Source organism: Python bivittatus, unplaced genomic scaffold (assembly GCF_059951505.1).
Source record: "Python bivittatus isolate LINGU-HERP-01145 unplaced genomic scaffold, Pbiv_v1 ctg000430_np1212, whole genome shotgun sequence".
NCBI lineage: Eukaryota > Metazoa > Chordata > Lepidosauria > Squamata > Pythonidae > Python > Python bivittatus.
Genome location: NW_028277071.1, coordinates 4,026,832 through 4,041,041, shown reverse-complemented (window position 1 = coordinate 4,041,041; position 14,210 = coordinate 4,026,832). Strand labels below are relative to the sequence as shown.

The 14,210-nt window shown below is 40.0% G+C and overlaps 1 protein-coding gene across 1 annotated transcript; it reads right to left on the bottom strand.

The window, feature by feature from the left end:
- Window positions 1-1,030: 1,030 nt before the first annotated feature.
- Window positions 1,031-2,461, bottom strand: LOC103056046 (vomeronasal type-2 receptor 26-like). The gene is made up of 2 exons (XM_015891117.2): window positions 2,353-2,461; window positions 1,031-1,932 (listed from the first exon to the last, which is right to left on the bottom strand). The coding sequence occupies exon 2, from the start codon at window positions 1,928-1,930 to the stop codon at window positions 1,031-1,033; it is 900 nt and encodes a 299-aa protein (XP_015746603.2). The 5' UTR covers window positions 1,931-1,932; window positions 2,353-2,461.
- Between the last annotated feature and the right edge of the window lie 11,749 nt (window positions 2,462-14,210).

The following is a 14,210-nucleotide window of genomic DNA, read 5'->3' as shown; positions in this document are numbered from 1 at the left end:
TGTGCATTTTTAGTTGTACTGGTCTATGACTGTAATAAACTGATTGATTGATATTAATAATTGTAGGAAATAGTTACTTTTTCTGTCTCTAATTGCCTAATGCTAAGGAATCCTGTACAGTGATATTGATTGATTGACTGGTTATGTGCCATCAAGGCATTTTTGACTCTCAGCACCAGATAGGTAGATAGATAAATAGTATACTGATATAGGTAAGAATAGTGAAGAAATTGAGATTCTTAAATTGAGATTGAGATGGAGGTTTGGGGTTCAAAAATACTGTATGCACACACCAGAAAATACAGAAATGCCTACACAACACCAACATGCAAAAAAGAAGAATGGTTCTCTCTGCCCCCAATCCCAGGTAATCTCGCAAAGGGCAGAAGAACTCCTTTTCCCTCAAGGATTGCCAAGAGCTACCTTCTTTTGATTATATGGAAGCCTATGTCCAGCAGATTTTATGTTGTATTTATACATTAAATGTATATTCTCTGCTCTAGCTTCCGCAGTGAGCAAGCTCTCTCCTAATGATGTCCTATGAGTTTATATTGCCCTATGTATCAAAACCTCCTTTAAAAAACAATGTGCTTATTTGATTATATCCTTGAATAGAAAACTGTTATCCCTTCTTCCTTTAATCATTCTAGCACTGGATTCACACAACCCACTTAACATGGTTAATGAAGTTATCTATTATTTAAGTTTAAACAGTTCACTGACAAAAGGAGTTAAAATTAAACACACCCACACACCAAGAAATAAAACAGTGAGTTTAACAGCTGAGAAGCTTAGTATATTGTGAAAATTCAGCTTCAAAGTCTACAATGGAGTCCAACTGTTCTATAAATAGAACCAACGAGTGCAAATTCCAGTACATACACCTCTATTGCTTAGGCTTGTATTCTTTGATCATGAACATAAATCATGTCCGATGTCCATCTCCAAGGTGCTGCCTCTAGAAATTCAGCTCATAGTTCTAATCCCACTTTAGACAAAGATTGCCCAATTGCCCCTCCCAAAATATGGTTTAACAAAGTCTCTTTATTAGATGTTCCCTTTTGTTCAGGTCAGGCCTCGCAATGATGATGTAGCATTTGGGGAAAAAGACACAAGCCAGGAGTCCAGCACTGGAGGCCAGGATGGAGAAGATCTCCACAGCCACCACAAATTTCCCCTTGGTGCTCATGTAGGCAGGGATAAAGGACAACCACACACTGCAAAACATCAGCATGCTAAATGTGATGGATTTGGTTTCCTGGAAAGTGTCTGGTAACTTCCTGGCTAGGAAGGCAACAATGAAACTGACAAGGGCCAGGAAGCCCATAAAAGATAAGACACAATAAAACATGACTACTGACCCTTCCTTGCATTCCACAATGGTTTCTGAAATGAAAGAGTGCTTATCAAAGTCTGGGAAAGGGGGTGAGCTTGCCAGCCACACACTACAAAGAAGAATTTGAATAAATGAGCAGGAGAGAACAATGGAAAGGGCTAGCCTTGTCCCAACCCATGTCCTCAACTGAGATCCTGGCTGAGTGGCCATGAAAGCTACAACTACAGTGATGGTTTTGGCCAAGATACAAGAAACAGCCAGTGAGAAGATGATGCCAAAAGCCGGTTGTCGAAGGAGACAAGTCATCTTCACAGGTCGACCGATGAAAAGCAGAGAACAAAGGAAAGAGAGGAGGAGAGAGATGAGGAGGGTGTAGGAGAGGCTGCGGTTGTTGGCCTTGACAATGGGAGTGTTGTGGTACTTCAGGAAGATGCCTAGTACAGAAACTGTGGTGAAAGAAAGGATAATGGCCACTGTCAGCAAGCTGCTTCCTAACGTTTCTTCAAAAGAGAGGTATGTAATGTACTTGAGAAGGCAGAAATCCTGGTTATGGTTTGGATACTGATCTTCTTGGCACTGGAAGCATTTGTCCATATCTGGAAAAGCAAACAGAAGTAGAGTGTCAAGAGATGGTTGAGAGACCAATAATCTAAGAAGATAAAAGACATATTTGATAAAAGTATCTTTTTAAAATTTGGCCTAGTGTCCTCCTGTGGACTTCATTTCTGCTTGGATTATGATAATGGACAAATGTCCATTTTATTTTTTATAAATAGTTCTGTTAAGAAATAAATATCTCAAAGATATTTATGAAACCATGCTATAGTATCTACTGTATATAAAAAATGCTTATCAACTTTTTTCAATTCAGCCAAAGTTTGGAAGGATTTCCAAGATGCCTCTCAGGCAAAAGACCACAGAACACCTTAATACAAGATGTATTCAATATTTCTCTGATCACTATTTTCTGGCTCATAGAGTCCAGAACATCCACTATCTTTCATAGGAGCTCTTACCTGTCTGATTGGTGATCTTTCCCTGAGGACATGGAAAGCAGTCATAGCAGCAAAATGCTTCTCCTTCTTTTGGGGTCTTTCGGTATCCTGGAGGGCAATTATCATTACACAGGGAGAGAGGTGATACCTGCCCGTGAAAGAAATAAAAGTATGTTAATATATTGGAAATAATATTCAGAGATTGTAGTTCCAGCATGTTGAGATTGTGGTGCTGAAAGCCACCTTCCCCTATTCCCTGACTCAGCTGAAATGACACACAGAAACATAAATAATTCCACGCCCATAATTTATAACAATGGTATGATCCGGCCAAGAGGAAGATACATTGAGACTGCTTGTTACTCCACACATCACCTGGATGTTTCCGCTGTCAGATGCAGTGGTCCTGTTAGCTCACCTATATATTTTATGAGAATAGTCACTTGACAATATACGAAATAAATACATGTTCTAATTGGTCTGATTTGCTCAGCTATTGGTCACGTTTTTTATTATTATTATTATTATTTTAAAATAACAATACTCAAGAGAAAAGAATGCAATTGTGTTAGCTTTAGGTGAACATCCCTGGAATACTGGGTAAGGTAATAAATCAATATTGACATGAGATGGATTCTACCTGATTGAACCAGGTGGGCCAGATGATGTCATCCTCTGAAATGGTCAGCAGTTGATGTGAGAGTCCTTCTGGATCAATGGTTCCAACCTTAACTCTAAGGAAGGACTGGTTTGGGAACGTGACCCAGTTTATTATATTGAATCCTCCAACAAATTCTCCATTTTTGTCAAAGGAAATCTTGTCCCCAGCACTGTTATTAAACGAGACACCTCTCAGAAAATGGTGAAGCTAAATGGCAAGGATGAAAAAGTTGGAAAAGAGATAAAAGCATGCTATGACAGTTTATTGCTAATGCTTTTGCAAAAGGTTTATGTTACCAATATGATAAATGCCAGCAAATAGAAGATAAAGTTCCTTGGATTCCCTCTGCATTGGACTCCAGCCTTCAGGCAGAACCAGTGGAGGTTGTGGGGGCTGAGTCTTGCACGGTTATCTGCGAGGAGTTTGGTACTGTTGAACCAGAGGCAGTGGGCAGGGTTCTTGTAGCTGCTAATTCAGCCATGCGTGATTGGGTCTGGGCAGTGATTAATTCCTCCTTGTGGGAGGGGATGTTCCCACTGGCTCAGAAGAAGATGGTGGTGCACCCTCTCTTCAATGGATATACCCTGGGAGATTCTAGGGAATGAGTATCCTCAGACATGCTCCCGGTGTGGACTGTGTTTGCTCTTGTATCCCTCCCCCCATTCCTTCCTGCAATGCACTCTCTCCTTCCTGAGAACCTGGTTCTCTACTGCATTCCCTCACGTGACCACTGGGAAAAGCAGGATATGGATAATTCATCCATTCTCACTCTTCTTGAACCTTCAACGGCTTTTGATACCATATATCATGGAATCCTACTGGACCAGCTTTGGGACTTGTGGGTGGGTAGCACTGTGTTGTGTTGGTTCTCCCCCTTCCTCTGGGATCAGTTCCAGTCAATGTTGATGGGGGGGAGAGGTCCATCCCAGGGTCCCTACTTTGCGTTGTGCCACAGGGCTCGGCCCTTTCTCTCCTGTTCTTTAAGATCTACATGAAGTTGCTGGGTGAAGTGAATCAAAGGTATAGGGTGAGGTATCATCAGTATGGTGATGATACCCAGATTTATATCTCTACCCCAAGCTGTGCCAGGGATGCGCTGTCATAGTGCTGGGAGGCTGTAGGGGCCTGGATGAGGTGCAATGGGCTTTGATTCAACTCAAGTAAGTCTGAGTGGCTTTGGGTACTTTGACCTTCCAGTGTCAATTTTTTATCCACCTTTAGTTTTGGACAAGGTAGGATTGCCCCAAATGGACCTGGTACACAATCTGAGGGTACTCTTGGACTCACGGGTCCTGCTAGAACAGCAGTTAGCAGTCATAGCTACGTGGGCCTTTGCATACCTTTGGGTTGTGCACCAGTTGTGCAACATTCTTGTAATGCAAGGTTCTGCTCACAGTCCCTGATGCTCCCATGACCTCCAGTCTGGATTACTGCAAAGTGCTCTACATTAGTCTGCCCTTGAGGAGAATTTGGCAGCTTCAGCAGGTGCAGAAGGCAGCTGCTTGGGTAGTAAATGGTGTTGGATATTCAACACATGCCCCACTGCTACTTTGTGAGATGCATATGTTTCCAGGTGCAATTCAAGGTACTAGTTGACACCTTTAAAGACCTTCATGGCTTGGAACTTGGTTACCTGCAGGACTGTCTTCTCCTGGTTCTTTCTACCCATCTGATAGGATGGGCAAGCTCCAGATTTCATCAGCCAAGGAATGTCAGGTGCAGGGGACTAGTAGGTGTGGCTTCTCTGCCATATCCTCACCCTCTGGAACATTCTCCCTCCAGGGACTAGGATGGACCCAACCTTGTTGGCCTTACATAAGGCCTTGAAGACTTGATTGTATATCTGAGCCTGGGATCTAGAGTGTGTTAAGGGCCCCGTTTCCTAGTTCAAATACCATCTATGCTTATGACTTCTCTTGGCTGCTATCTATATTTATTTTTTGTATTGAGTTTGCAATTGGTTTTAATTGATTTTGTGATTGGAAGCCATCCAGAGTCAGTTGATTGAGATAGGTGGCCATAGAAATTAATTAAATAAATAAATCAGAAAAGAGATACTCAGCACTATTATAGTATATTAGATGTAAGTTTGCATCATTGTCTTCATGGAAATGGAATCTCAGGCTTCTTATTCTAAAAACAAATGATTAATAAAGTTTTGCCAACTTAATCTTTCAGCAGATTTCCCACAAATTATAAGATTTTTATTTCTTATGGAAAAAAACCTGACATTCTTCTACAAACCTAACATGTCTTACATAATGGCATGGGACCAGGTTACCTGAGGGCCCGTCTCATCCCCATTATATCCACCCATCCCACCTGGTCAGGCAGGGAGGGTATGCTGAGGACCCTGTTGATGAAAGAATGTTGACTGGTGGGGTCCACAAAGAGAGCCTTCTCTGCGTGGCCCCTGCCCTATGGAATACTCTCTCCCTGGAGGTGAGGCAGGCCCCAACTCTCTTGTCCTTCCAGAAAGTAGTCAAGACCTGGCTCTGCCAACTGGCATGGGGCAAAAAAAGGGGCAACCAACCCTGGGGGTGGCTAGCACCTTGAAGATGCTCCCATATGTTAATATCTTACTGACCATCAACATCTTGGATGCTCTTTGGCTGATGGAACTATTTGTGTGTGTGTTTCACTTTTATTTTTAATGTATTTTAGATTGTTTTATTGTAATTTAATATTTATTCCTGTTTTATTGTGAATCGCCCGGAGTCACTTTTTGTGAGATGAGCAGTCTCTAAATTTGAAAGATAGATAGATAGATAGATAGATAGATAGATAGATAGATAGATAGATAGATAGATAGATAGATGATAGATGTTAGATAAAGTATTGAAAACTTCCAAACCAGTGTGTCTATATAAGGACTTTGAATAGTTACTAGATTCACAGCATTACTTTTTATAGAAAGATAGCTTGAAAAATCTCAATTGTAATGGTTTTGGGTCCAAATGAGGCTGGCATCATTTTCAGCACTCCCTTTTGTCTGTTTGTTTATTTTTACAAAAATATATGATGTCAGTAGGAAAAATAAAAAAGAAAAAGAAAACTAAATAAGGATGAGCAAACAGGTTTATGCAACTTCACGCTGTTATAGTGAGATGGGTATGTGATTATAGTTGTAAGATATAAGCATCTTGGTTATATAGCAAGTGCAGGGCTATCAATAAGATGCCAGAAAGCAGGAAAATTGGATGGTAGAACTCAAAAACTAAAATTCAAATATACAGAAGTTGGAGTAGAGGAAGATCCTATGAAATGTTTCCTTTTAAAACCCTTCTGAACTTCAACAATATCTCTTTCTGAGTTGAAACGAGTCATGATCCCAATATATCTGTCAGACATCATACTCAGGAAGTCATAGACCTAGTTAGTGGGATTTTATAAGGGGATACATTTTGAAAAACTAAAAATGTTTAGAACAATATGAAAATGAGACAAGAGCATTCCTCTTCTTGGTGAAAAATAGTACAAAACCAATAACCAAATAAAGATCTGCAATGAATGTTAGCCATTCTTATGAAGATAAAGGGACAAGATAACTTTTATGGGAGCAGCAGCTGCAACAGCTGGGAACTGGAACTGGAATTGTAGAAATATCCCCCCCCCCAAAAAAAAAGCCTAACTAAAGATGTATAGAACACAAAGCATGGGGCAGCTCACCCCAGCTTTTTGCTCTACAGATATACTTGAGCCAGAGATTTTAATACAGTATATGTACCCCACATGAAGAAGACAATGGCTCTTCTTCATGGAAATATGAAAATCTCACAAACATCTTCCGGGGATCAGTTAAACATAGCAGGTGTGTAATTTTGCTTTGCATCAACAGATAGAGTGAGATATCTTGCAATATTCCAAGAAGCTGATTTACCTTCCATGACTGCTCTTGAACAGGTTTCCATGTCACCCCTGATCTTTGCTGGTTTATAGATGAATAGAGGGCATGCAAAGCATGTGCAACAACATAGACAGCATTGTAGACACTGTAACTGTGGGCAGTCATCCTTGTTTCAAACATGGTTACAGGGAGAGTCTCCAGCTTCTCCTCTCCAGTGCAGACATTCCCTTCCATTGGGCCACTGGTAGGGTTTGGAAGCAGACAATTAAAGACCTGCTGCCAAATTTCTTTCAGGAAGCCATCTCTTTTATGCCATAAAGGATTCCTCATTTCAACAAATTTCTGGAATCCTGACACTTCTTGTGAGTGAATTGCCAGAGATATAGCACCATGGAGAAAATGAACACTCCAGCTTCTTTGAAGCGGAATTGATGAAAAGTCTACATCTGCTGTCATGATCCAGACTTTTGTTTTTTTTCCTGCCATATCATCATATTCTGAAAGTTGGAGTAACATCCATAAAAATACTACACTCTGAAATTCTCCATGGACGATCACTGTATTAGCTGTACTGTTCATGACAAGGCTTACTTTGGCCTGGGTTGCTTCCAAAAACCGTTCAGTCTCATCTAATGTCCCACCAGCTATCTCTTCAATGAAGTCAAAACAGATGCCATGCTGTGAAAAGAAAGGCAATACTTTCCGGAGCAATAATTCTGTTTGACTGCCAATATCATTATAAAATATGCCCATCCATGTCCACCTGAAATATATGAACAGCTGGAGAATCCCATGGTATTGATAATCAGCATTTGGGAACATCCAATGGAAGGGAATTGCTTGATTTGGTCTATTCACCTCTGGAGCTGAAGAATATGCAAGCTAATTGAATGCAATTGGAAAAGCAGAATCAAAGTGAGAAAACAGTAGGGTTTGCTCCACAAGAAATGCATTTTTCCCCCAATAAAGCACTGCATATTTTGATTCCTCTGATTGTGTTGCTTGCAACAGACTGGGATCATGGGGTCCTGATCTTATTACAATTTTCACATCCAATGACCACTTCTTAACAGATTTAGGTAGAGATTCCTTAGTGTGAAGAAAAGAGGAACATGGCATTTATCTAGTTTTCCTGGAATAAGAATAGGAGCCCACCAATACCCACCCCACAGATTAAAAAGTCTTTCCATTCTAACAGGAAAGGGAATTGTGGACAATTTCCTGAATTTCTTTTTCCTTTTTTGCTGTTCATGGAGGAAAAAAGTACCTGTGCAATCTTGTACTGACTCAGAATAGTTGCTATGTCAAGAAAATCATTTGAGTGAGGTCCTCCAATGACTGCTACCAGGTTGTTGTTGAAATCACATTTATAGTTTGGGATGAATCTGTGTGGTGTGGAGAGAATTTCCATTGTAGCTGCATATGTAAATTTTGGATTAAAATAGTTGTTATAGATGTTGAAGCCAAGGGTGACATTGGTTAAGATCTGGGGACTTCCATTAATCTCCTTTACAGCAAATACAAGAGCCAAGATGTGTTGATAGATCTGAGTTAGTGATCTGCAATTCAATTAAAAACTCCCTTAAGTACAATCATTTGCTGAGAGACCTACTTGCAATATTAATCAGTCTGGACATGATTACTATCTGATTTCAAATCCAATATATTGGAAATATTTCCACATCTGTACTACCATAAATTTAGAAGGTAACAGCTAAATATTAAAAATATAATTCCACTATTAATTCTACTTGTACAAAATGTGTTGTATATATTTCTCAGGAGATCTATGGTAGAAGTAATGCTACCCATTTTTACATCTGGATCATGTCCATCATTCCCTAAAATAAAAAACAAAAAAGGAGTTAATGTGCAGGCCGTTGTCCTTTCTCTGCAAACTTCAGGGAGAGTTTGTACAGATGAGAAACCCTCCTGGTCTTTCTAAAATAAAATACTTGGTGGTTTTTAAAAGATAGAAAGAAATGGTTACCTTCATAGAGTTAAATAATTGTCAGGTTGGAAATTTATCTTGGAAAACTTTGTCCTTTAATGAGTTTATATAGGTTTTGTTCTTTCTGGTCATTGACTGAAATAATTATCTCTCTACGTATCATCTACCTCTTGGAAAGAAAACAGTGAAAGAGATTGGATGTTTGAATTTCTAACCTTTCACAGAGAAATGATCCACATATAAGATTTAAAACTCTTAAACAATTTTGACTTTTGCAAGAGCAGAGAGAGAGAGAGAGAGAGAGGTGTCTGTGTGTGTGTGTTTGTGTGTAAGTGCTTCTAAATATTATTTCCAGTGTTAATACTCCAGATCCTCCGTCTCCTCCTCTAGATTGGTGATATAAAAAAGAAAAAATCATTTGGAAGCAGAAATCCCCCCCCCCCCCACACACACACCTCACCTCATCTCTTCTCCCCACAAAACAAGAAGCAAACTGCATTCTCATCACTTCGGATGATTACCAGGACAGAGATACAATAGAGGTCTAAAGCATCAACTCCTTACATAAATTCAACAAAAATGTCTTCAAAAGGATGTCTTCTGAATGTGATCTTCTCTGAAGCTACAAAGCTGTGAGAAATTATTCCACCAAGAATCAGGTCCCCTGGTTCATGGTATTTGTGAACAAAGGGACTGGGGTCACTGCTAGCTCCTTTTGAAAAAGAAACTTTGCAAACACTCATAGGAAGCATTCCTAATACCAACATCCCAACTGTAATATATGAAAATCTTCCTGTAAAAAAACTGTTCACTTCCCCCATGATTGGAGGAGTATTCTCCAAATGAACAGCCAGGTTTCAACTGGAAAACCAAGGAAGTTGACAACAAACTTCTACCTGTTGAGTTAATTTCAAGGGTAATGCTTGAAGCATCCTTTAGCTTTAAAGTGACAGACTGGCAATGTCCTGTTATCTTTTACAGGGAATTGCCAAACTGAAAGGAGAAGTCAGTCAAGATTCTAAAGACCAGGCAGATGATTACCTCACCAGAGTTCTCCATTATTCAAAGCAGTGAGGGGAAAAAAATATGTTTCTCCTGGTATTGCACAGAGGTTTGTCAGCATATTCCCAGGGTGCAATTAGGTCAATACTGTAATATGTATCCCAAAGGATGTTGGAGTGGGGGGAAGTGAACAAAAAAGTTGAGTAATTTCTGAAGAATATTTTTCATGAGATTTGCATTAATTTGAAATCTGTGCATGTTCATGACATGCTAAAAATCAGAGGGCAAAGTAGTTCAAGATGGCTCCTAACCTGAGCACTCTGGCTTGGATAAATTTTATAGAGATTCCCAGAATATCTTCAAACTTTTCTGAATGTGCTATAAATGATGCAACCGGTCATGAAAAATACAGAAGTGGAGATATTCAGTGAAGTGCACATGGATGTCCAAATCCCATGCATTTATGGCTACCGGAACTGGTCTATGATAGGAATCTAGCACTACTTTTCTTCAGCAGAAAGGAAAAGAGAGACAGGGCCCTCTAGAGAGAATCTATAGTCCTATCTGCTGACCATAAAGACCAAAATCACACTAAGGAACAGATCTCTACTGATACTCACCCCCTGAACCAAAGAAGAATGCCAGCTCTCTAGCATTAACAATGGGCAGCTGGCTCTGCTTTGCTCTGCTAGTAATGTGCCCATGATTTTCTGAATCTACTTGGCCTGTAGGGAAGAAAGGCTCATCATAAACTCTTCCAAAACCCTTTTGTGTTTTTCTTTTTCTTTTAAAGGGACTTAGATGCCTCAAGCATCATTGCCAGATAAACAACAATAATACAGAGTCCTTTTCTTCTTTCAGTATCTTGGGATACTTTTCCAACCCTCTGGAATCTGCAAGGAACCATTTGGATCTATTTCTGAAAAGGAAAACAAGAATGCTAAGGACATTCTGGGCCTTTTTCGTACCGAAGGAGGCAACGTATGCTGCCTGCTGCCATCATCCTCTTCAAACCACAATCCATCTCCAAGATGCACATATATAACTCAAAGCCCTTAGATGTTGTTACATCCAGATTCCTTACAGTAATATTCTGAGTACTTTTTTTTTTTCTTTTCAAATCAATGTTGACCCCTGGTGACTGCCTGCAAAAGTCCCTGCAGTTTTCGTGGCAAGATTTCAGAAATGATTTGCCACTGCCTGCTTCCTAGGGCTGAGAGAGATTGACTGGCCCAAGGTCACCCAGCTGGCTTCATGCCTAAAGTTGGACTGGAATTCAGAGTTTCCCAGTTTCTAGCCTGGTGCCTTAACAATTACACCAAAGTGGCACTCTCTGACTACTTGACTCTGTTTCAAATGTAGCTCTTAATTTAGAAATTGGGATGATCCCCCTGGAATTTAGGGCCCACAGATGTTGGCTCTATTTCTTCCTCAAAGTTTACTTTTCCAGCCATGTCCTGGTTGCCATGATCCTTCTTCATTTTTTCCCCTCTTTCTGGAAAGCCATAATCCAGAATGATTGACAGCAATGTGGCTTCTCATGTAAAGTCCTTTGGGCTGTGGAGCTATCAAGAGATAGAAACACAATCCAGCAATATGGGGTTGACATATTCTCCAGGTACAGCAAGCCAAATTAGGCAGCCCAGTATAGGCAGGAGGTGAACCAGAACCCTTTTACACCAGCAACTTTCCTATTCAATATTACCTACTCAATCTATCATCTATCAACTTACCTTTCTTTCTTTCTTTCTTTCTTTCTTTCTTTCTTTCTTTCTTTCTTTCTTTCTTTCTTTCTTTCTTTTTCTTTCTTTCTTTCTTTCTTTCTTTCTTTCCAAGCACATAATACATTAGTCACTCAGTATATCAGTATTTCAATGTTTTACTCAAAAAATACTTTCATAAGTTCATCAATTATTTTTGTATGCAGTTGTTTTATTAATTTTAAATGTTACAGTATTCAGTAACCTGTACCATTTTATTTTCTTTTAACTATATCTAGGAAATGTTTATACATGTTAATTTCGGCCTTGTAACTTCCTGTAAACATTGTATAGAATTCTTTTTAGTAGATATAATGAAGATATATTCTTAACTTCTAAAATTATTAAATTTAACACCAAAGAAGCTTATTATTGTCTGATTCAGCCGGCGCAGCACGGCTAGGGACTTGCCGAGCCACGCTGAGTCAGTTCCACTGCCTGAGTGTAGCAAAGCAAAAAGGGGAAGTGAAACCATGGACTGATTAATGGGCCAGCTGGGACCGCTTAACTGAAACCACAGAGCGGATGTTTTGAATTGGCACCCATTAGCCTCGAGCGCCGTGGACAAAAGGTTGAGCAGAGGCGAGCGGCAAAGCGATCAGCGTATGATTAGGAAAACCACGATTAGGAAAACCACGGCTTTGACCGCAAAAGAAAGAACTAATGAAGGCGTGGTCCCAGCAACGGGGGTGAAAAGCAATCAAGGACAAAAGAACTGAACTGAATCTGCCATTTCGGTGAAGGGGGGAATTACCACGGGTGATTTGTAACATAGCAACGGGGCAAAGCGTGGGAACAGGGGAACTATAAATTGTATTGAAAAATATGCCAAGCCAGTTCTGGCTTTGTCTGTAATTACGTATGTTATGCTTGAATAAACTTCTTTGTTGAACACATGTGTCACGAGAGTTTCTCTAGACGGATGGGGTAAACCTTACAATTATGAGTGAGAGGATTATCTGATTCAGAATATCACATAAATAGGGCCAATAACTACAACTTCACTGCATAATTTTTGTATCTTGGGTTATACACTGGACTTATTTCAAGGGCCATGAAAATGGATTATCTGACCTTTAAAGTATCTCTCTAAATTGATGCCTCAAGAGATTCACCTCACAATGCTAATCTCATGTTGGTAAAAGAGAAAGGACAAAATTGCTTAAATAATTCTCTTTATTAGAGACTCCCTTTTATTTACATCAGGCCTCATGATGTTGATGTAACAGTCTCAAAAGAGTTGCAGTCTCAAACAAGCCACCCCACAATGCTGTTGACAAAGGCAACAAAAAGACAACATGGTTTAAATACTTCTCTTTATTAGATGCTCCCTTTTGTTCAGGTCAGGCCTCACCATGATGATGTAGCATTTGGGGAAAAAGACACAAGCCAGGAGCCCAGCACCGGAGGATAAGATGGAGAAGATCTCCACAGCCACCATGTACTTCCCCTTGGTGCTTATGTAGGCAGGGACAAAGGACAGCCACACACTGCAAAACACCAGCATGCTGAATGTGATGGATTTGGTTTCCTGGAAGGTGTCTGGTAACTTCCTGGCCAGGAAAGCTGCAATAAAGCTGACAAGAGCCAGGAAGCCCATAAAAGACAAGACGCAATAAAACATGACAACTGACCCTTCATTGCATTCCACAATGATTTCAGTCACTATGGAGTGCATGTTGATGTCTGGGAAGGGGGGAGAGATTCCCAGCCAGACAGCACAAAGTGTGGCTTGAATAAAGGAACACGAGAAAACAACAGAAAAGGCCAGTTTTTTCCCCACCCATGTCCTCATCCTTGATCCTGGCTTGGTAGCCATGAAAGCAAGAACCACAGTGATGGTTTTGGCCAACATACAGGAAACTGCCACTGAGAAGATGATCCCAAAAGCAGTCTGTCGAAGGAGACAGGTCACTTTTGTGGGTCTCCCAATGAACAGAAGACAGCAAAGGAAGGAGAGGAGGAGGGAGATGAGGAGGGTAAAAGAGAGGCTGCAGTTGTTAGCCTTGACGATGGGAGTGTCTTGGTATCTCACGAATATTCCTAGCACAGAAGCTGTGGTGAAAGAAAGCATGAGGGCTGAAGTGGCCAAACCAGTCCCCAAAATCTCTTTATAGGAGAGGTAACTTAGATCCTTGAGAAGGCACGAATCTTGATCATTATTGGCATATTGATCTTCTGGGCACTGGAAGCAGTCATCCATATCTAGGAAAGCAAATAGACATAGTTCAGTTAAGATACATGGGAACTTTTCTAATAATAAAAATAATATCGATAATAGATGATGATGATGATGATGATGATGATGATGATGATGATGATCATGATCATGATCATGATTACTAATACTACTACTATGCAACCAATATATTAAGCAAAGTTGGTATGAATTGCTTTTTGACAACAATCTCAGAAGATGCAGTTTCATACCAAATAGCACATACTTATTAAAGCCATAACATCTTACATGCCATACTATGGAATTACAAGTTATGGAATGAACAAGGTTCATGGATTTTAACTTCCTTAGCCTTTTCCTCTTAAACTAAAGAAAGTTTGACAGAATGAGAACAGGGTAAATTAACTTTTTGTTGTTGTTGTTGAGGGTTGGAACATTCGGTGGCAGAGGGGACTATTTATTTATTTAATAGTCCATCA

Excerpts from the sequence above, each read along its gene's own strand:
- LOC103056046 (XM_015891117.2), bottom strand. The coding sequence starts at position 1,930 with ATGGACAAATGCTTCCAGTGCCAAGAAGATCAGTATCCAAACCATAAC.